This window comes from Rhineura floridana, chromosome 2, assembly GCF_030035675.1.
Source record: "Rhineura floridana isolate rRhiFlo1 chromosome 2, rRhiFlo1.hap2, whole genome shotgun sequence".
NCBI classification, from domain to species: Eukaryota; Metazoa; Chordata; class Lepidosauria; order Squamata; family Rhineuridae; genus Rhineura; species Rhineura floridana.
In genome coordinates, this window is record NC_084481.1 from 23,314,403 (window position 1) to 23,337,079 (window position 22,677).

The 22,677-nt window shown below is 38.8% G+C and overlaps 1 protein-coding gene across 2 annotated transcripts in view; it reads left to right on the forward strand.

Annotated features, from left to right (window-relative positions):
* Positions 1-22,677, forward strand: part of STK17B (serine/threonine kinase 17b) — a 35,763-nt gene that overhangs the window by 9,072 nt on the left and 4,014 nt on the right. For both annotated transcript variants that reach the window (XM_061608172.1, XM_061608173.1), the window contains exons 2-7: positions 1,812-1,977; positions 8,979-9,191; positions 14,351-14,495; positions 16,040-16,166; positions 16,859-16,907; positions 19,453-19,632. In XM_061608172.1, the coding sequence (XP_061464156.1) occupies positions 1,856-1,977; positions 8,979-9,191; positions 14,351-14,495; positions 16,040-16,166; positions 16,859-16,907; positions 19,453-19,632 (836 nt within the window). In that variant the 5' untranslated portion in view covers positions 1,812-1,855. The remainder of the gene's footprint in view (positions 1-1,811; positions 1,978-8,978; positions 9,192-14,350; positions 14,496-16,039; positions 16,167-16,858; positions 16,908-19,452; positions 19,633-22,677) is intronic.

Consider the following 22,677-nt stretch of genomic DNA (forward strand, 5'->3'; position numbering starts at 1 on the left):
TTGACCTTGTGCTTGGGATCATTGTCCTGCTGAAAATGGAATTTCTTCCAAAGCTTCAGTTTTTTAGTGGACTGAAGCATGTTCTCTTGCAGAATGTCCCTGTATTTTGCTCCATCTATTCTTCCTTCAGTTTTAACAAGATGCCCAGTATCTGCTGATGAGAAGCATCTCTACAGCCTGATGCTGCCACCACCATACTTCACTGTAGGGATGGTGTATCTTGAAGCATGGGCAGTATTAGGTTTGCGCCACACATAGAACTTTGAGTTTTGGCCAAAAAGCTCTATCTTGGTCTCATCTGACCTTTTCTACATCACAGCTGGGGCACTCTCATGCTTTCTGGCAAACTCCAGACGTTCTTTCAGATTGTATTTTTGAGTAACGGCTTCTTTCTTGCCACCCTCCCATACAGGCCAGTGTTATGCAGAGCTCTTGATAAGGTTGACTGGTGCACCATGACTCCACTCCCAGCCACTGAACTCTGTAGTTCCTTCAGAGTGATTGTTGGCCTCTCTGTGGCTTCTCTCACAAGTCTTCTTGTTCGAGCACTGAGTTTTGAGGGACGGCTTTTTCTTTGCAGCACCTGAGTGGTGTGATGCAGCTTCTACTTCCTGATTATGGATCCATCTGTGCTCACAGGGATATTTTGTACCCTTTTCCTAACCTATGCATTTGTATTACATTATCTCTCACTTCTGTAGAATGCTCTTTGGTCTTCATTTTCCTTCAGTTCCACAGCCTGACCAATGTTGCTTCAACAGTGGGGTTTTTATCCTGACAGTGTGACAGCAACTTTAATGGTTCACAGGTGGAGGCCAGTGGTAAGGTAACTGTGTCCTTAATTTCAATTTCTTTCATCTGAATAAACTGGGAGCTTCCACAGCACAGGGGTTGAATACTTACGCAAGCACCATGTTTCAGTTTTTTATGTTCCTTGCGAACATTTCCCGACATAAAACCAATGTCATCTTACAATAATTGATTTTGAGTTTCAGTGTTTCAAAATAAAATATCATACAGAACAAAATTACAATTCCTTATCCATTGTAATCCATTCATTACATTATAAATTTTATGAAACAATGCATTGTTAGAAATTGTCATGTCTTCCCTACATCTTGGATCTTCTTTGCTTTGTTTTTAAACTATTTGTGTTGGAGAAGTCATTTTGCTTCTTTTAGTGCAAAACTGTATCTGAAAAATTAATTAAAAAAAGAGTTCTTTTAAAATTCTCAAGTAAATTCCAAACTGTTTACATGGGCTCCTTCTGGGAGGAAGGGGGGATATATATTTAATAAATAAATAAAAATAGTGTTATATAATAGCATCTTAAAATATCTGAATACTGTTGAATGGTTTTTTATGTACAAAGTGTGATATCCAACATAGCACAAGTCCTTCACTTTCCTCTTCTTCCTCCTACAGTTTCTGTGTACTCCCAAAATCTGATCCAGGGAGTTGGGGGATGCTCCGGAGGAGATTTTTGGGGTGCTCAGGAGGGCTGGTGGGGATAGGAAAGGAAAGAAGTCCGATTGCACAAACAGTTTTCTGTTGTGCAAGCAGATAGACATCATTGGGTGTTGCCACAAGGGTTGCATCCAACCAAACCATACTGGGAGTAGATCCATTGAACTCAATGGACTTAGTAAGATAAAACCAAAAAGTTTTTTCTTTTCAGACTTCAAAACTGCTACAAGTAGTAGCTTTTTTTGAGGTGAGACAATAAAGTGTTCAAATGAAGCCTAAAGAGAGAACTGCTAATATAATAGGACTGTGTGACGGTTGTACTTAAATGAATACTGCTTTGACAGGTGAAAACCAATAACGAGTGTTGGAGGGACTTCATGCATTTACTATGTCCAGGAGGAAGTCAGAGAGCAGAAGTCCTCCTGGCTTGTTGCCTACACCTCTTCAGACTCAAATAAAAACGGAGAACTTCTACAGTTTCTACGAAGTTGAATCCAAAGAGTTGGGAAGGTAAGAACACTACTATGTTTAATGAATTTTACTTTATGTCCAAGGGTGATCACTGGAGTTGAATAACTGCTGTAATACAAATACTAACTTTAAAAGTGGACTAATTAACCATGTTTTTCAGCATAAGGTGCAGAGCAGCTTCTTCTGAAGTTTAGCATAACAGTTTTCTCTTCCATCTTGCCTTAGTCCAGGGCACACCACTGCTGTTCTGGCTTGTAGCCAGAGCATCCTCTTTCCATTGCTTCAGCTTGTATCTCAACTTGAAACATTCAGTAACCCCTTCTTTCTCAGGTATGGCATTACCTCTGTTTTTCTGTGAATAGCCTGTACTTAGGGGCCTGGCGGAAGAGCAGTTCATAGAATGCTTCAGTGAGAGATAAGTAAATGTTCTAGCCGTGATCAGGATTACACATTTGAAGTTTGTATCGTGGTTTGGAGCTACATAGCCAGAGGTGTAGCTGTCCAGGATCTCAGGGGGTCTTAGACCGTTTACTTTTTTGGGAGTCAGGTCCCAAAGGGTCCCTATTTCTCAAGCGTCCTGGGAGCCAATCAGCATGAAAGGGGAGCATGTGGGCCACTGAAAAGAGTATTCTAACGTGCTTCCTTTTCCTTTCCTGCTGAGTGGAGCCAATCAGAGTTAAAGGAGATGAGTCAGCCACTGTCAAGATTCTTCTCAGTAGCTAACACACTCCCCTTTCATGCTGATTAGCCTTAGAGATGTCTGTTGTTGTAGGAGAAGGCATTAACGATAGAGAAGCAGAAAGCAGTATTAAAACCTGGCCAGATTATAATCTTAGAAGGTTGTATAATTTTAGAAGGGGTGTAGCTGTGAGCTGGCATGGCTGTGACTATCATGAAGGAACCTTGCACTTCTGAATTTGCCACTACACTACTGTACATAGTCAGAAATCAATCTCTGATGGGCAGTGAAGACCATACATCTTTTTCTGGGGACCACTTGCCCTGGGTTGCATAACACAAAGTGAGAGACTCCCAAGTTCTCCATGTATTGCACAGAATTTGAAGGTGGGAAAAATCTTTCGCTTAATGCTGTGTGGGAAAGACAGAACTCTTCCAAGTTCTTTGGCATGTACAGATAGAACTGAAGGAAGGACGAATAAGCCCCTCTCTTCTTGTTTGCCTTTGAACACTTTTTGAAGAAGCAGGAGAGATTATAACGGAACATTCCAAGTGTCTCCAAAGCCTTCATGAAGTAAGAAATTAGCCTCTTCCCATTTCTAGGTCTCCTGCACTAAAAGGCTGTAGGGGTGGGGAAAGAATGGGGTCAGTGATGCCCACCCAAACTGGTGAGCTACGGTTCTGAACTTTAAAATGACTAGCAGTATTGATGTTTCTGTCTCTTAAGAGCAGCCCTAAAACATTTTAAAACTGGAACTAAAGGTAAACCATGTGAGCACAGTTAGGCTGTCCCCCCACCCCACCCAACATTTTCTGTCTTTCCCTATTGCCAAGCAAATGGAGAAGATATTGGAGAAAAGGAAATAAGTATTGCAGGAATAATTGTATAGTTCCTTCTATACAGGAGTATTGAGTGCACAAAATTCTTTTTTTTATTGGAAGAGTAATTATTTCAAAGAAAAAACATGACAGTTTCAAAGTAAATGTCATCTAAAATAGATTATTACAAAGGCTCTAGAATTGTGTGTGTGCGTATGCTAAAACTCTTGAAACCTTCTTGACTAATCTTCACATTTCAAGAAATACTCAAGTGTATTCTTTGTCCTTGCTGATCACTTAATGCAGATTAGGTGCTAGTTTGAGCTTTCTGTTTGTGAACTAATAATGACTTTTTTACCTAATGTAAGAATCTGTTATTACATTATTGAAATACAGTATGTTCTTTCTCTGGAGCACTTTCAATATGAAATGGAGATAGGGCAAAAATAGAGAGAACTGGTCCAACTTTCGTTAGGCAATCTTTAGAAAAGTATAGAAAATGGAATTATTTGAACTCGATTGTCCTAAGAGTTTTTGTGGACAAAGCATAAGTAGTTGTGGCAGTTACACTGATGGGCTGAGTTCTGGTGATGTCATTGAATGCTCATGAACATTCCAGTTGCTCAGGGAACAAAGCTATCAATATGTTAGCAGTACAACTTTTGGGAGGGGAAGTGTGGAGGAGGAGGCAGATGTGCTCATGTAGCTTTTTAATCGAGCTCATTGTATGTTGTATTTTTTCACGTGGAACATTTACAGGCTCAGTTGCTTAGTATTAATGGGTTCTGATTGGCTTTGTTACTGAGTAAATACCGACTTCCACCTAGGGATGTAAGAAAGCAGCAACTTCTGTTCCAAACTATTATTTATGTATTTATTTATTTATTATATTTGTATCCCACCTTTCTCCCAAAAAAGACCACTGCAGCAATCACAATTAGTGCTGTTTCTGCTCCATTGCAGTTCAGTTTCCACATTATTTGTCTTGCTGTTCACTTTTTAATGTAACACGTTTCAGTGTAAAGGAAAAGTCAAAACAATGTAACCCTCCCCAAAATTAATTACATGTCATTTGTGGACTTAAATAAACAAAAATAATGAGAATGAGAACCAAAGTATTCACTTGACTGATTTCCTTTCCTGACCACAAACATGCAAACTTCAGCCATTTTTGCTTCCTTTTCCGTTTTTGTCAGCGTTCTTCAGTATCGCTACTTCTACTTTTCTATCCTGAGTCCTCATAACTAAATCCACTCACTTTCTTGCCAGTGGCATGCACCTGCTTCTGGTGATCTCCTCAGTCCCATATATCCAGCGCAAAGATCTCTTAATCCTGAGCTTTATCAGGAGGCAATAATAGCAATGAGGCACTGCTCATGCCTCCCACAAAATCCAGCAAAAAGAGATAATTCACTCAAAATGGGGAACTTGGCAACCAACTGCACATTTAGGCTAGCTAGTGAGCACAGGTGTGGGGCAGAAAATCTCCCAAAACTTAGTTTTTTCTATTGCTTAATTTTTTTCACAGAAAATTTTCAGTTCCATAAATTCATTACATCATTAGTAACAGTGAATAAATGCTAATTACAAATATAATATCAGACAAGGTTGGTGATTTTAAAGTTTTTAGCTTTGTTTACTAAATACAAGTAAAATAAATAAGCTAAATCGACACTTTCTAGGGAATCAGAAAATTGTCAGATGCAAACTGAAAATTTTATGATGCAAATTAAGGAAAATTTTCATTTCAGAATTTTCTGGAAAAACTACATCACTGCTAGTGAGCCAAGCCAAAATGTCTTGATTTGTCTCCATACTCACTCCAGCCATTTATTTGCCTCCATGCTCACTCCAATCATTTATTTGTACAATAACACTCATCCTATATGACTAATTTTCATACACGGCTATCAGTTTCATGTATCTGATGTCCAAATTCCATACATATATACTGTCAGGTGTGGCAAACTCAAATGTGTGCATTTTCCTGTATGTGCATGGAAGCTCTGATTGGTGGGTTTCCCACATTTAAACAAATGTGTGCTTTTGTTATACATAATTGTTGTCCTGTCTAAAGAGTAGAGAATGTAAAGATAGGTGAGGGCAAGGCCTTGGTGGATGGGGATTAGATCAAAGGGTGAGAGATCACAAGGAGTGGGTAAACAACGCAGAACGTTACTAGTTTATGTCTCTTGAATGGCCATGAAAAGAGTTGTAATCTTTGAGTCTCTAGATACTAAGATCAATCTTCTGGTCAAATGTCTGCCGGTTTTGTAAAAAAATACCTGAAGAAAGATACACATTTGGATGTTCTCATGAAACTGAAAGAATTCCTCCTTTTGTATAACACTAACTTCCTCATAGTAATTTTGCATCATGCAGGGTGAGGCAATAAATGCTTGAGGCATATTCAAGGGTTTATTTTGTTAGAGAATTTGGCTGACTCACTTTTAGCAATGCAGTTTCATTTGGAAAGTGGTCATTCACCTTAAGACTACAAGTGAAATTTCTAATATATGTTCTTGGGGTCAGTTTTTCTGTTTGCATTTGATTGCAGAATTTAATGCTGAGTTGGGAATGAGGTACCCTTTTGTCTGCTTGCATTTCAGTGTTAATTACTGGAGAAATTCTTTCCTTAACTGCTTTATAATGAGGGTCTAATGGGAATTACTCAAAAAAATTTAAAGGAAGCAAACAAGAACAAGGTCATTTTAACTATGAGCAGATGAGGGTTAATTGATCTAAAGATCTTAAATGAGATCTTTCTACTTGGAAGAGTCTTGAAAGAAGTTGTATGGTTTCATCCCACACAGTAGTAAATGCACGCTCCAAACTGTCTAACTAGGAGAGTCTTTTAACATGGTGTCTGCTTGATATTGAGCCTCATGTTTACAGTTAATAATAGCTTGCAGAGTGATGTTCTCAGTGTCTGGCCTCCACATCTGGATATTTCCCCCAAGTAACCTATGAATTCTTGTTTAAGTAGGTTATTAATAAGTGATGACTAAAACAGGGATATTTTATTTCATATTTTTAATGTGATGTTTTAAAAAATGGTGTTCACTTGCCTGGAATAATGGTGGAAGAAAAGTTCTTTAAAAGTCCTCTGTAGAAAGCATTTTAGGCACATAAACTACACACTTTTCATTTCAGTATCTTCAAGTGCTTTAAAGATCTGATTCTGTTCTCAATTTTATCTTAAACTTCTCTATTGTATTTCTGGGCACTCAAGTAAACATTAACACTAAAATCAAAATCCTGGTTTTTACGCATTCATAACTTGGCCAAGGGAATACATTTTTCTTTACTTCCTAAAAGGTTAACTTGGTTTTTAAATAGTATGTGGTTTTCTTTTAAAAACACAAGCTTACCAACATACATTTTTGGTTCTAAAATTAAACAGTTGGTAAGGAGACAAAATCTGCATGACTTGATTCTTGCTAGCAATTGAGAATGGGCTTTTGCGTGAAGACTTTGGGCTGTGCTTTGTGTTTTACCATGAGCATGTTGTTTTAATTTGACTCTTTAATTTTCTTGTGCCTCAGTTTATATGTTCCGGTATCTTTGCTCTTAAAGGTTCTTTCTTACTCTCTCACACGTACACCTCTACCTCTGTCAAAACTTTTGCACTGGCTTCTAATGCAGGAGTGCTCAGCAGCAAACATTTCAGAATGCTTATGATCAATTATCTTCCTGCCTTCAAGCTGTGAGCAATGCTTTTCCTTTACATTTCTTCCTCTTCTCTGACAATCAGAAACAAAGAAAAACATTTTTGAAAAGGCAATAGCACCAATGGGTGTAATCTGCCTTATACCAGGTCACAATTCACAACCCACCCATTGAAAACCAGTGGTGTAATAACTAATTAAGTTGCAAAGTATTCATTTGGCCCAAACTCAATTCAAGAGCATAGCCTGTGTTGTCTCAGTACTATCGCACCTTGAGCCTAAAACATTGACGTTTTTAAGAGGAGATATTTTCTCTGTAAATTGAGAATCTGAGCATAAGTTTAAACAAAATGTATTTTAAAAGATCTGAAAACTGTTTTTGAAGAAGTTCTTGCCAGAAAAAAATTTCCTCTTGGACTTATAAGAAACATTTTGGGGATCTTAAACAAAACAAAATAATAATAATAAAATTTTATTTCTAAGTCGCCTATCTGGCCGAATTAACGGCCACTCTAGGCGACGTACAGAAAATTAAAATATACCATATAAATAAAAATACAACATCAAACTCTACTTAATCTAAACCCACCCACATCTTTACAGAATAAAACTAGATTACCCAAAAGTCCCGTAGGCCCGCCTAAACAGCCAGGTTTTCAATTCTCGGCAGAAACCTACCAGGGAGGGGGCATGGCGAAGGTCACATGGCAGAGAATTCCAGAGGGTGGGGGCCACAATCGAAAATGCCCTCTCTCTGGTCCGCACCAGCCTAGCTGTTTTAAGTGGCAGAACCGAGAGAAGGTCTTGTGAGGCTGATCTCGTCATCATCATTTGATGATGCTGGAGGCGCTCCTTTAGATAAACTTGTATAAATCTTGTATAATTTCCATGGGAAGCATAAAGAACTTACTGTCACTGCATTAAATATACTTGCAGCATTAAACTGTGTCATAGGGTGGAGTGAAGCTTAATTAAATGCATCTACAACAGTTTAAATGGTCTTTTATCCTTGGATTTTAAATATAGCAGTATCTTTTATGTACCTGGTAAATTGCATTTGCCAAATATTTTTAATCTTTAAAATTGCAATTATAAGCATCTTAATGCATATTTAGCATAAGCTTTATTGTACAAGTTCTGTGATTCATTTAGTACAATTATAAATACTGCCTTCATTCTTCTGTGTCAAGTCTTTGAGAATGTTTGATTTAAAGACCCTTAAATGTCGTGATCTCCTAGATGGTACTGGGTATCCAAGTTGTATTTATCTTGGAGGCCGATGTCTGCAATCCTCCGTGTAGTTAGGCTGCTTAAATTCTATTTACATCAGTGGGTTTTAAGCAACCCAACTGCATACAGGTTTGCAGCCTTAAAGAGTTGCTCTTCGTCCTCATAATGAAAACAATGAAACCCAGTTTTTGCATGTGTATTAATATGTGCTAAGGGAACTTGTATTAAGTTTCCTTATATGATATAGTCTGCTTCTGGGATTTAAGCTTGCAAAGGATCAGGATGAAGCAAGATAAAGGAAATGTAGATTTGGCTTGGGAAATCAGAATAAGCAATAGGACAGATAATTGTAGCCATGGTAGTGGCAGGATGGGGAGATGTTCTGGGCACTGAAGCCTTATCTGTTCATAGCAGAAAACTTTGCCCTGGGCTCTGTTTTTGCTTTCTCAACCCTCAGTAGGTCTAGCTAGTGACAAGAAGGCAAAACCATGACTGCAAGGAATACAAATATTCCTGTTCGTAGTGAACCAAATCTGTGATGTTGACATTATTTTGCAATATTTCAGTATTTCTGTGTCTGTTTTTAATCTGAACCTATCTGTTTGGCTGCTGTGGTACTTCATAAATACTCCTGTTCTTTTACAGAGGAAAATTTGCTGTGGTTAGAAAATGTATTGCAAAATCTACAGGCCAGGAATATGCTGCTAAGTTTCTAAAGAAGAGGAGAAGAGGACAAGATTGCAAAGCAGAGATCCTACATGAAATAGCTGTTCTAGAATTAACAAAGCAGAGTCCCCGTGTAGTAAATCTCCATGAAGTGTATGAAACAACCAATGAAATCATCTTGGTATTGGAATAGTAAGTATGCACCATGTCACCTTCAATATGCTTGACAATATACCTGTTCATGATTTCATTGTTTGCATCAGTTGACTGAACATAACCAGAAAGGCAACATTAAAGCATAAGTACACTGTACTTTCTATTGTTTTTGACTCTTGCAGGTTTTGGATTTTAATTCTTTGTTGGAATGATCTATAGTCCTATCAGTGACATTATTAGCATTGCTTTTCTGTATGATGTTTTCTGTTGTATGCATGGCAGATCTTTGGGTTGTATCCAACTAAGAGCCGAGAATGAAAAAGGGGGGAAATCCCAAGATGGTAGAAAATGTGGTGTTTATTTTAAAAAAAAAGCCCAACACGTTTCTGCCACTATATTGCCTGGCTTTTGTCAGGGGCTATAAATAAAATTGCAAAGAAACGCTACATTATTACACATAATAAACAAAGTACATTACAGCATAAAATCATATTCTAAATAAACATATGTACAAAAAAAATTCATTGCGCTTACATGGACTGGTCTGTAATATTATTTTCTAGCAAGATTGCTTGAAATGATAGACAACTACAAAGAAGAATTATCATGCGCATACTCATATATCTACATCCCTAAGTCTCTTAATTCCTGTGTAACTAATTGATCATAAGGGAATTGCGTGCAACTGAGGACAAAGAATATGGGAGGGATCATCTGTATTTGTTAAAATGTAAAGGAAGAAATTCTAACCCCTCGTTAAGACCACCAGGGGTCAGCGTTTTTAGTTCCAAAATCCACGCTATTTCTCTCCTTAATAAAATATTACCTTTTCCCCCACTTCCCCCCCCTAAAACTCCCTTGGTGGAGCATTTTACAAGATATTATCACTCCTTTGCTGATTTTAAGTTTTGGGTTTTGTGATCAATTATGCTAGAAAAGAATATTACAGACCAGTCCATGTAAGTGCAATGAAATATTTTTGTACAGATTAGTTTATGTAGAATATGATTTTAATGCTGTAATGTACTTTGTTTATTATGTGTTATAAAGTAGTATGTCTCTGCAATTTTATTTATAGCCCCTGATGAAGGCCAGGCAATACAGTGGCCAAAACGTGTTGGGCTTTTTTTGAAAATAAACAGCAGTCATTTTCCAGCATTTTGGGATTTTCCCTCTTTCTCATTCTCGGCTTTTTGGATGCTTGCCACTTTCTGTTTTTGGTTTTGTATCCAACTAAAGCATACTCAGAGTGGACTTAAGTTAGTCATCACTGACTTAGATCCATGGTGGGCTGGATGAGGGCCAGTAAACAGTCTGAATCCTAGCTGGCACTGTGGGTTGATGGCTCCCAAGACTGGATAATTGGTCAGTTGCCTGCTTTGGAGGGAATCATACTCCCTTTGAAAGAGCAGGTTCATTAGTCTGGGGATGCTCCTGGATCCATCTTTGTTTCTAGAGGCCCAGGTGACCTCAGTGGCTAGGACTGCCTTTTACCAGGTTAGGCTGATAAGACAACTGTGGCCGTTTCTGGACTGGGATAGCCTGACTGCTGTTGTTCATGTACTGGTAACCTCCAGACTGGATTATTGTAATACAGTCTATATGGGGCTGTTCTTGAGGTTGGTCCAGAAGCTGCAGCCTCAGATAGAGCACATTTATCCATAAAATGATAGAAGAAAGAAATCTTTGTTAAAATAATAAGAGTTAGATTATCTGAATGGTCCCTAGGTGATCTTGAGTTAGCCCATTTCTTTTTAGTTGTCTTGTCTTGCTGCAAGAGGCTAAAGATGTCACATGACTCTTATTGATAATTTGGATTGCATGTCACAGAGCCATTTAGGAAGCCTCCCAAACTTAAGTGAGGTGGTTTTTTTAGCTATTTTCTCAGTATTCCAGAACTGCTAATCAGATTTGTTTTATGTGGCATTCGACACAAAGCATTCTGTCCTCTCCTTCTCTCCCCCTCCCCCAATTCAGTATCCTAAATCTCTATATATTTGCGAGACATCTCTATTTTCCACCCATTTCCTTATACCTGAGATGCCTATCCATTGCTGTTTATATCAGTTTTGCAAATTGTTTGAGGTGGACAACTATTAATTGTTTTCCTCACAAAAGCTGCTACTATCTCCTCCTGCTGCTACTTACACCCAACAGCTCTATTCGAGATGCAGTCCTGGTCCTATAAAGAGTCCTGCATTGTTATTTGTAGCTGGGGTGCAGGCTGCAACAAGTTATGGTGTGGATATTCTAGTGCAATTTATGGTATAAACGAGCTCTTTGTTAATGAAATATTCATGTAGGATTGGCCAACTTTATCAAAATGTGGATGTGGCTTTTTTCTGTGGTTATTTTTTGGCACTGCACTTCTTTCCTTTTTGAGTCATTAATGTGTGATGCAGATTTCTGAACAGAGCCCTTTATATACCCTTACAAATTAGTTATCTCAGTTTGTATTTCAACAGAATGAATCTGAAATTTTAATTAATTTTAATTGCTAAAGGAAGGGTGGGATATAAATAAATAATTTTTACTTTAAGATAGTAAAGAATAGTGAAAAATCAACTTCAACAAGTTTTAAATTAAGAGTTGGCTGCAAGTTGCTGTCCTCAGCCTTCCAAAAGAACCATTTTTTATTATCAAAAGAACTGTCATCTTCACACTTTTGGTTCATGTCAGCTTGACCAGTTCTATGACAAATGTTGCATTCTTGTTGTTCAACTGTTCAGTGTTGGCACTTCTGAGCATTTCCACTTAAGTGCGATTTCCATTTTTGCACCTCTTAATAAGTTTATCATTAACTCCAAGTCAGATTTGTTTGAGATAAATATGTTGTAACTATAGTTTCACAGTAGCTAAATCCTGCCCTTGTGTACTATTGCTATTTTATAATTTAAAAAAATTATAACCTTACATTGTTGCATATAAAAGAGATGCTGTTGTGTGAAAGTTGGGGTTACATGTACAGTAGGGCCCCGCTTTACAGCGCTTCGCTTTACAGTGATTTGCTAATACAGCAGTCTCAATTAGACGCAATTAGACTAAAGCCCCACTCATATGGCGCTTGTTCCGCTTTTACTGCGGTTTTCGGGCATCGCACACCGTTCTATTCAATGAGTTCCGCTTTACAGCGGTTTTCACTTTACAGCGGGGGTACGCAACATAACCCGCCGTATGAGTGGGGCCCTACTGTAATTTGCCAGTGAGTCTATAGAAGGTTTTCTTTAACAGGGGCTTCAACTGAAAAGGGGACCATCTGAAAGAGATGGTACTTTATGTCGAAAGTGCTAGAAAGTGTCAGTGGGCACTCTTGCTGGGTTGTTCTCTGCCACAGAGGAAGACAAATTTCATGAATTGATACTACTGCTAGACAAGACAGTGGGTGCTGCAATATGATACATATTGACAGGGGCCAACAACACCTTCAGGATATGCAGCTTGACTTCTTTGAATTATGTAGAAACCTTGCTGTCGTGATAGACAAGTGAGGCTCTGTGGCCTCCTTCAAGACAAGGAGTAGCTCCTGTGCCAAGTAGCAGAACTCTCCTTCTCTTTATTTCCCCTAGAAATTCTTTTGCATGGAGATTATATTCTGGTAATGGTTTATGTTAATCCATGTTGGGAATGGAGGTTATCTGTTGTCTGTCCATCTACATGGCTTGGGCATGTAACAGTAGCAAAATCAATCTGAAATATGCTTTGTGTGAGAAGAAAAGTGTTGGACTCAGAGTTGCCTGAAGCATACTTTAATATATAACGGGAATATATATATATATATAAGGGGAAGCTGCTGTGGTGGGTGGGTGTTGATGTGTGGAAAGGCATCCTCTCCCACGTTTGGGTGAATGTGATCACTCACCCCAGCATGAGGAGCTACAATTAGCTCAAGAAACTGTAAAAGCAAAATGTTTTTTATATAAATCCTTGTGCGTGTGTGCATGGGAGTCTTAGGATGCAGTGGAAGAAATGTCAGTGCAGCAGCTGTGGTTCTGGCATACATTTTGTTTTCTTCTTGTTTCCCTAAGTGTCAGAGAGAGAGAGAGAGAGAGAGAGCTAAATAGAACTACATATAATTACTTCAGGGAAGGTATGTGACTGGAGTGCCAAAATCAATATATATTTCAGCAAAAAATACAAGGGCTACATTTTTAGCATTTCTTGAAAAGTTGTGGTGAATTAATATTATGTAGTAGTTGAAATCTGCTTTTTAGACACTTAGGTGAAAACTGGTCTTAGGACAAACTGTTTTGAGTTAAACTCAGATAATTCATGGGGCTGTTCCTAGAAAGTCCAAAGAGAGGAGAGTATCTTAGTGTTGGGCAACTTAGACTATTTACTGGAAAATTGCTTCTTGATTGTTTTTCCTAGCTGGTTTAGAAGGCCTCTTGGATACTTTATTTCTAATTTGTGCTTTTCCTTTGCAGTCAGTAACATGCTGTGCTGAGATTTAAAAATGTAAATGTAATGCCTTGAAGTTAGTTCCGACTTATGGCGACCCTATGAATAGGTTTTCATGAGGCTGAGAGGCAGTGACTGGCCCATGGTCACATAGTGAGTTTCATGGCTGTGTGGGGATTTGAACTGTGGTCTCCTAGGTCGTAGTCCAACATCTTAACCACTACGCCATTTACGTTTACAGTAAAACCTTTTTCTTTGCTTTCTGGTATCTGCTAGCGCTCTGAAAAGGGATGCCATGTAACTGACCTCATGAATATTAAACTTGCACATGATTTTGCAACTGACACTTCTTCCACATCACATCCTAACTGCTTCTTTTGGACACCTTTTAAAGTACATGTTCCCGTTGAAGCAACAGAAAATGCTCAAGTTTGGAATGTATTTTACTTTTTCCTTCATCTCCATGTTTGTCATAAGGGCAGTATTCAGTTTCCATGTCCTGTCAGCATAAGGATTTCCATTTGCACAATTGGACTTCCCTCCCCTTCTTCCTCCATGCCCTTCCCATATCTGCTCCAGAGGGATGGGGAATCCCTAGAATAGATTTTGGTGGGGGCATGAGGGGGGAGACATTCTTGTACTGATGAAACAAGAGATTTAGTGCTATGTTGAATTTCACCCTCAGGCAATAGAATTGAACTGTCCTTTACTTTCCACCTGGAATTGACCTCTGTGACTAGACCATTTCCAGAGTAAGATGCTTAGAATCAAATGTGTTTGTTTACATTACTTTTCAGTGCTGCTGGAGGAGAAATCTTTAATTTATGTCTCCCTGACCTAGAAGAAACAATAAATGAAATTGATATTATTAGGCTTATGCGGCAAATTCTTGAAGGTGTTTGTCATCTACATCAGAACAACATTGTCCATCTTGATTTAAAGGTAATTTTACATATGTGTTAAATAATTTCTTTTTTTTCTGCACGTGTTTTGATGTGCTTTAAAAAGCAATGGGGAAAAGACAAGGATGGCTTTGGTGTAGTTGCTGAAATTTTAGGATGTTGTTTGTAACTTTTATCCTGGAATAAATTAGTACAGGCTTTTAAAAATCATTTCTAAATATAACAGTAGCATACACAAGTGTCTTACAACAATATTAAATTGGATCTTATTATGTGTGTGTGTAGTAATTGTCAGTGTAAGAACACAGATTGAATAATCACTGATTAGGGAACCATAGTAGTTATATAGTTAGAGGTTCAGAAATTCTGCCCAATCTTGGTAGTCTATAGGCCAGTGCTACAGTGCCCATTAACATCTGGGCTGAATAAATAAGGTAGCCTTTTTTTTAATAGCCTATGTCCCTGATAAAATTATCAGCTAAATTGATTATCTTTAATGAGTAGCTTATTATGAGAAGGTGAAAAAACACATCCCCCCCAAAAAAGGGAAAAGCCCCCAAAAATGCGAGATCCAGTTTGGGACTATAGGTTTCACACCTTTCGTCCAATTTGGGCCCGAGAGAAGTCCCTAACATATTCAAATAATTTTGGGGAGTATCACTGAAAAGATGCAGAACAGACAATGCAAAACCTTATAAATAATGCAAGGGGAACAAATCTTAATTATAGATTTCACTTATAGATGAAATTGTTCATAGAAGCTGATGAGTGGTTTGTCTTTTGCATATTATACACTAAAATAGAACAATGGTTATATCAGCAACAGGAGATCATCTTACTTTATAGTGGCAGAATATGCCAGATGACAACCTTGAGCTATGGTATTCCCATAGAAATTATGTTGCTTCTCTTTGATAAGGCAGTGTGGGTTGGAGAGCTGATCATGCTGCATGAAAATTACTATATTGTTCGTTTGTTTAGCAGAATGGTGACTGTGATGTCTGTAATGTAATGCTCACCCTTTTGTAGTAGAAAAACATCTTGACATCTGAGTGTCTGGTACAGAAGTACAGTGTAGAATGGGAAAAGTCAGTTTTCTGTCTGGCAAAAAATAGTTTTATGGAAGTGTACTCCAAATGCTTTGATCGTATATAGCATTTCAAAAGCTTTTTAAGTATACATGTTTATACATATAAATATACATTAAGAACTACATATTTTAATTTCTATTCTTCCTGGATTTGTTCTGCCCTTTTAAAAAACAATTAAGTAGAACTGCTGTTACTGTTTCTGATGGAAACAGTATGCTTATATGCATTGTGCAGACTCTTGGAAGCTGGAGGTATAGGATGTAAACTGATAAATATATTGATCTATGTTTTGGCAACACTTAAACATTTTAAAAATGCCTTCAGACTTTTATACTAATAATTAGATCTATTGTAAGAAGCCACTGACCTACCTGTATTGGTGATATGCTGATTTAGTAGGATTATATTGGTATAAGTCTATGATTTAGTCTTAAATAATTTAATATATTGTGAATTCTGCAGAAATTAAACATTTTTTGTTTCTTCGTTGTAGCCCCAGAATATTTTACTGAGTAGTATATGCCCCCTTGGTGATATAAAAATTGTTGATTTTGGTATGTCCCGGAAGATTGGCAATTGCAGTGAACTACGGGAAATTGTTGGTACCCCTGAATATCAAGGTATGTCACTGTGCACACATGCTCTTTGAATGGTTCCATGCATTTCCACACATAGTGGGACTACTCAGCTTTAGACAGATGCCTGCAATTTTGATATTTTGTCACCTGCTGAAAACATTTTTAGAAAATTAATGTGATTCAGTGTTGGTCATTCTGTGTTTTATGATTTTATATTCTTACGATATGTTAATTATTTTATTGTACATCACCATTATATTTTTCTTATGAGGTGGTGGTTTATAGATATTTTTATAAATAAAATAAAAATAAAATAAATATGGTATTGAGTAATCAACCCCTGACACTGTACTAGTGAGACTCATGGAGAAAGTCCCTTTGCTTTCTTGCATATAAGGCAGAGAGGAAGCTTCCTGTTCGATTTTTTTCCAGTCACTGATCAGGAAACATACATTTTGTCAATTAGAACATTTTAACTTTAAAGAAATAAATGTATACTGGTCTCCAGAATGTAAATGAGGTACTTTAAAATTCATGTAGCATGTCCTTTACCTGAGCTTCAGCAAAAGGATGGCTGGATTGTGTAGGTTCACTCTTGTGTTCCTCTGCATCTAGAATTTACACACCAGCAAGGACTCTGCACCCCATTCCATAATTCACAATAAGATAATTGTCGTGAGTATGCTAAAACATGATTGCTGTGCTTGATGGTATTCTTTCTTTTACCCCCCCAGCACCAGAAGTCTTAAATTATGATCCTATTACTACAGCGACAGATATATGGTAAGATCACTTCTTATGAGGTTTAAATAGCTGTAAGAACCTTAGCCACTATATAGTTTCAACTTAAAATTATAGAAACTGCTTTTCATATAAAGCTTTTGTTTACAATTCATTTGATATTTGTGACTTTAGGGGAAAAGTTATAATACTGATGAGCTAAACTTGGTGTTTTCAATGTGGTGCTCATGGACTCACATTCCAAGGACTCCCCTGGCACCCACAAGAGGATGTGAACTCACTGAAATGAAAATTGGTCAGCTGGAGGGTCTTTTTCTGTTCTCCATGTTCATAACGGTTTCTCCTTGCTGTCTGGCCTCCACAGAAACTTGAAAGTATGCCCTTCTATCCCTGTGGTAGAACATTGTCCCTCCCCTTCTCGGTGCTAGCCAAGGGAGAGGAGACAGCAATCTGTAATTGGATATGCTTGTGAGGAACAGAAAGATAGGAGGTGTGTGAAAGGGAAGTGGCAATGCTGGTGGAAGCTGGCCATTTTGGGCATCATGGGGAGCAGACTGGTGGGGGGGATGATTTAGTAGTAGAGTGAGGACATTGGGCCTCTTTATTTTTTCTCCAGGGGATGGCGAAAGGATAGGGGCATTCCTGTTCAGTTGCATGTACCTAGGGACAAAGGCCATCTGGCTTTTTTCCTCTTTCGGAAGGGGATGGTAATCTTCTCTGGGTTCCTTCCCCAAAAAAGCGCTATTGGAGATGATTGAGCTCTCTCTTTCCACCCAAATAAACAAGTGAGGCAGAGGTTTCTCCCTCCTCTTCCCTTTCTCATCCTCATCCCCCCCCCGAGTATTTTCTCTTTTGTGGGGAGGAGTATGCAGGTAAGGGCATATTTCTGAATCTACTGTACGGGTTCAGTCCCTCGTATGTATAGCTCATGATCCCATTCTTGGCTGCCTTCATACCACCTCATTTCATTTTAATGGTGATTTGAGTGGGTGCCTTGTAAAAATCATGATGATCTCTGACTTGGATCAATGTTTTTGTTCATGATGGTTCTGGCAAGTGCTTGATTACATTATACAATCAGTCATGGAACCTCATTGTCAACAGAAGTGGCATTGACAACTTCTGGATCTTTGATTTTTACCATTCAGTCCATGGAGACAGATGTGGTCTGCGATATGGTGATGGCTTGGGGAAAATCTCATGTGAAAACCATGCAATTCAAGAGGATCCATTTTTAATTATATATTTTTTCCGTGCCCCATGTGACATCCATTTTGTGACTCGCATCCACAACACTTTGTCAGAATTCCACAAGTGCCCACAGACCTAAAAAGGACCCTTGAGCTAGAGGAAAGTACATTGGCTGTTGTTTGAGGGAGAAAGGAAAAGGAAATGAACCTGGATCAGACAAGATTTCCAGTGATTCCTATCTTTTCACAGTGTGTAAGGAGTCAGGGCAAAGGTTCCCATAGTCTTTCATTGCTGTTTGTCTTGCATATTACTCAAATTTATAAGCACCATTTATGATGTGAAGATGAAGCTATCATGGTGCCTTGGATTCATAAGCTAAAGAAACAATTTGATTTTAAGTTTTACAAGTCCTGTGGTGGTGTTCATCTTTGCTTTCATCACTTTCTAGCATTTGTCAGAAACATAATTTCATTGCCTATGTTTGCTTGAATATTCATGCATTGGAAAGATTTTTTTTACTTCAGTTTCAGATAACCTCATTACCATTGCTAGTATAGTTATGCATAACTTTCTAGTTTGAATTCTAAACCCTATGTCTACCACTTGCTTAACCTTTTTGTTAAAATAAGCTGAAAATCTGTGACTCCATTAAATGTATGTGCAGGCTGACCTAGAGCTTTGATGTCCATATTCAAGCTCTTGGGAAGTGCAAGTGTCCAGTTCAATTCTATGGCCTGGCCTAAACCTTGTGCTGAATGGTGAAGTATAGTCATTGGGAGAGTATCATGAATTTGATATCTAAAGTAGCTCCAGAAATACAATAAAATATGTGTGCCGAGCTGCCTCCATTCAGAATAGTTGAGAAACCTCTGGATCGAGTCTCTTATAGGAGACTTGTATTTGGGTCGCTTACAGGATTGGATTGTGGCATTAGCATGATGCATGCCTGCTGGGAATTTTTGAGTCATGAAAATAATCTTCCTCCTCATATTTTGATAACAAGCAATTTGCTTGCTATTGTCCTCTTGGTAATTTTTTTCTGATTTTTCAAAAAAAAAGTTAAAAAAGAACAAACATAAATAAAACATTTACCTCTTTTGGTAAATATTTTGTCTGATATTCTTTTAAAAGTTACATTTGTTAAGAACTGGCAAGTATTTTGCCGCCTTCATATGGAAAATACCAGTGGAATAGCTTAATGTGTAAGGAGTAAGGAGTACATGTCATGTAAGTAATCTTATTATGTGAACACTAGCAGACCTGAAATGGCTTTCTACAACATTTGAATTAAAAACCCCAGTGAAAAGTTTAAGAAGAAAAATCTAGAATTATAAAAAAAAATTTTTTTTATCTTAAGTATGTATTGGGGAAAACCCTGTAACTTCTCTAATTTCAGGAGTGTAGGTGTAATCTCATACATGCTGCTTACACATGAATCTCCTTTTGTGGGAGCTGACAAACAAGAAACATACCTCAATATTTCTCAAGTAAATGTGGATTATTCAGAAGAAACGTTTGCTTCAATTTCACCATTGGCCAGAGACTTCATTCAGATGCTACTTGTTAAAAATCCTGAGTAAGTAAATGGTTTGGAGTGGTGTGAGGAAGAAAACTTGAATGGAATCTCTGTGTATTGCTATAATACAATACAGTGGCAAGAGACTTCGTCATATGAAAAGGCTATTTTTGCATGCCTCTGTATCATAAGCTTAATTTAGATTAAAAACCATTTTATGTACCTCCTTAGTTCTCTTGCTCTGTTGTAAACACTATTATACAGCCACAAGAGTGGCTGTATACTATAGCCAGCATGGATTTTTCACATTCCTCAATGTTAAATTGAAAATACCCCCATGCCATTCTGATGCTTCTCATAAATTCATTTTGAAACAAAACCTTACAAAACGTATAGTAGTGAACTCAGAAACACTTGCTTAACAACCCCTCAATTTTCATGGCGATACACAAAACAGCCAGATAGAATAGGGAGTTCAAAGTCTAAAAAGAGAGGGGAAAAAACCAGAGCCCTTTTGAACTTTTTTCTGTCAGAGTTCTCATAATCTGTTGAAATTCATTACAAATCAGCCATGTTCACAGAGTGCTTATAATCCTAATACTGACCTTGCCCCATACTCTGACTTTCATCTACTGCAGATTAAAAGTAAAAAAAAGTCTGGCTGATTTTTAATTAATTTAAGAAACTTTGGCTGGAACCCTATGATAACGCGGGGCATGCTCAGTAAGAACCAACTGTCAAGAGTTTTAAAGCCAGACTCACAGCTGCTGGGCTTGCCTAATCAGGGGACCACACCCACACCAGATTTTGATTTCATGTGAGACAGTCATGCCTTCCCTCAGAGAATCCTGGGAAGTGTAGTTTGTGAAGGGTGCTGAGAGGAGACTCCTGTTCCACTGAGAGAGCTCCAGTGGCCAGAGTGGTTTAACAGTCAGCCACTCTGATCGAAGGTCTGTGAGGGGAACAGGGCGTCTCCTAGCAACTCTCAGCACCCTTCACTAACTACACTTCCCAGGATTCTTTGAGAGAAGCCATGACTCTCCAAAGTGAAATAAAGGCCTGGTGTGGATGTGGCCAGGGACAGCTTTGGTTTAAATTTGGGTGGGAGACTACATGTGCCTGCTGTAGAATAAAAAGGTGGGGGAAACGCTGAAAAGCAATGATACTGTTCACAGTGTTTTCCTTTTGGAAAGGAAAGGGGCTTCCCTTCTGCCCAGTGCCCACCCACCCAATTTCCTCCCCTCCTCCTCCCCCAGGTCAGTGTTGGACTAGGACCTGGGAGACCAGGGTTCGAATCCCCACACAGCCATGAAGCTCACTGGGTGACATCGGGCCAGTCACTGCCCTTAGCCTCAGAAGAAGGCAATGGTAAAACCACCTCTGAATACCATTTACCATGAAAACCCTATTCATATGGTCAACATAAGTCGGGATTGACTTGAAGGCAGTCCATTTCCATTTCCAAACATGATTGCACAGAAATAAATCCCATTGAACTCAAAAAGTATGCAAATAATCAAACCCAAACTCCCTTCTCCCTCCTATCTCCTCCCTCTTGCTCCTTCCCTCCCCCTTCCTTTGCCCCTCACTCCTCATCCCTTTCCAATCCCCCCTTCCTCTTCCCCATGGTCAGTTTTACCTATCTTAAGCATGATTGCACGGAAGTAAATACCATTGAACTCTGTAAGCATGCGAATGATCAAACCTGTCCTCCCCTGCCCCTTCCTTGTCCCCTCCAATACGCTCCTTCCCCCTCCTCCTCCCCCATGGTCAGTTTTTCCTATCCTAACCATGATTGCATAGGAGTAAATCCCATTGAACTCAATAAGCATTCAAATGGTCAGAGCTGCTTTTCCCCTCCTTCCCCTCCCCTCTCCCTTCCTCCTCCCTTCCCCTCTCCCTTCCTCCTCCCTTCCCCTCTCCCTTCCTCCTCCCTTCCCCTCTCCCTTCCTCCTCCCCTCCCCCTTCCTCCTCCCCTCCCCCTTCCTCCTCCCCTGCCCTCTTCCTTCTTCCTCCTCCCCTGCCCACTCCACCCCTCCCTCCCTCCCCCCGGTCAGTTTTAGCTATCCTAAGCATGACTGCACGGGAGTAAATAACACTGAATTCAATAAACATGCAAATGATCAAACCTGTCCTTCTCCTCCCCTCCCCCTCCTGCCTGCTCCCATCCCAGTCCTCCCCTCTGCGTTTCCTCCCCTCCTCATCCTCTGTCGTCAGTTTCACCTATCCTAAGCATCATTGCAGGGGAGTAAATCCCACTGAACTCAATAAGCATGCAAATGATCAATCCATTCTCAGCAAACTTGCACAGGTTCCCATTTCATAACCTCCCGGATTAAAAAGCAGGGAAATTCCCAAATAGGCAAAAAATCTTGCGGTTTAAGAATGTAACTATAGCCCACAGATATGTCTATCAAACTTTAAAAAGATGATAAATTGGGCAGCTATAGTGAATGCACCAGGGGAGCAGCAGACCTGACCTCCTCTCTGAGATATTGTACTGCCCTACAAATTGGTCAAAATGTAAACACAATTTGGGTTGGTCTTTCACAGTCCAATCCACTTGCTGTGTAGCTGGGAAACATTTGGTAACATGTGCCTCTGAGCATATGGTGAGTGGTGGCAACACCTGCAATCAGCCCAAATAACAGAAACAAGACATCTGGTGTGCTGATCTTGTTTTAGCAGGGTGGAAGCAACATTATTAAGACAGTTGATATAGTTCAGATGGTCACTTTAGATATGTCTGATTTCCTTTGTAATTTCAGTGAAGTTTCCTATAGGAAATCATTTTCTTTTGCTTTTATTTCTATGAATATGTGAAGTACAGCAAAACCTTGCAAAATTTACACTAAAAAACCCTCCAAACATAATTGTGGAATAATGGCACTGACTTCTGCAGAATAGTCTCCAGTGGACCTCAGGAGTGTGTCAATTTGCACAAGATAAAATGGTGGGAGGTGAAATATATTCTAGTAAAATTCTAGGTGTGCTCTATGTTTTTAATTGATTGTGCCCACCTTGCCTTAAACAAAGTGGTTTAAACATAGCAGGCTGAAAACATGCATCCTCTTTTTTCTAACAGCTAGAGTCATTGCTTGAGTA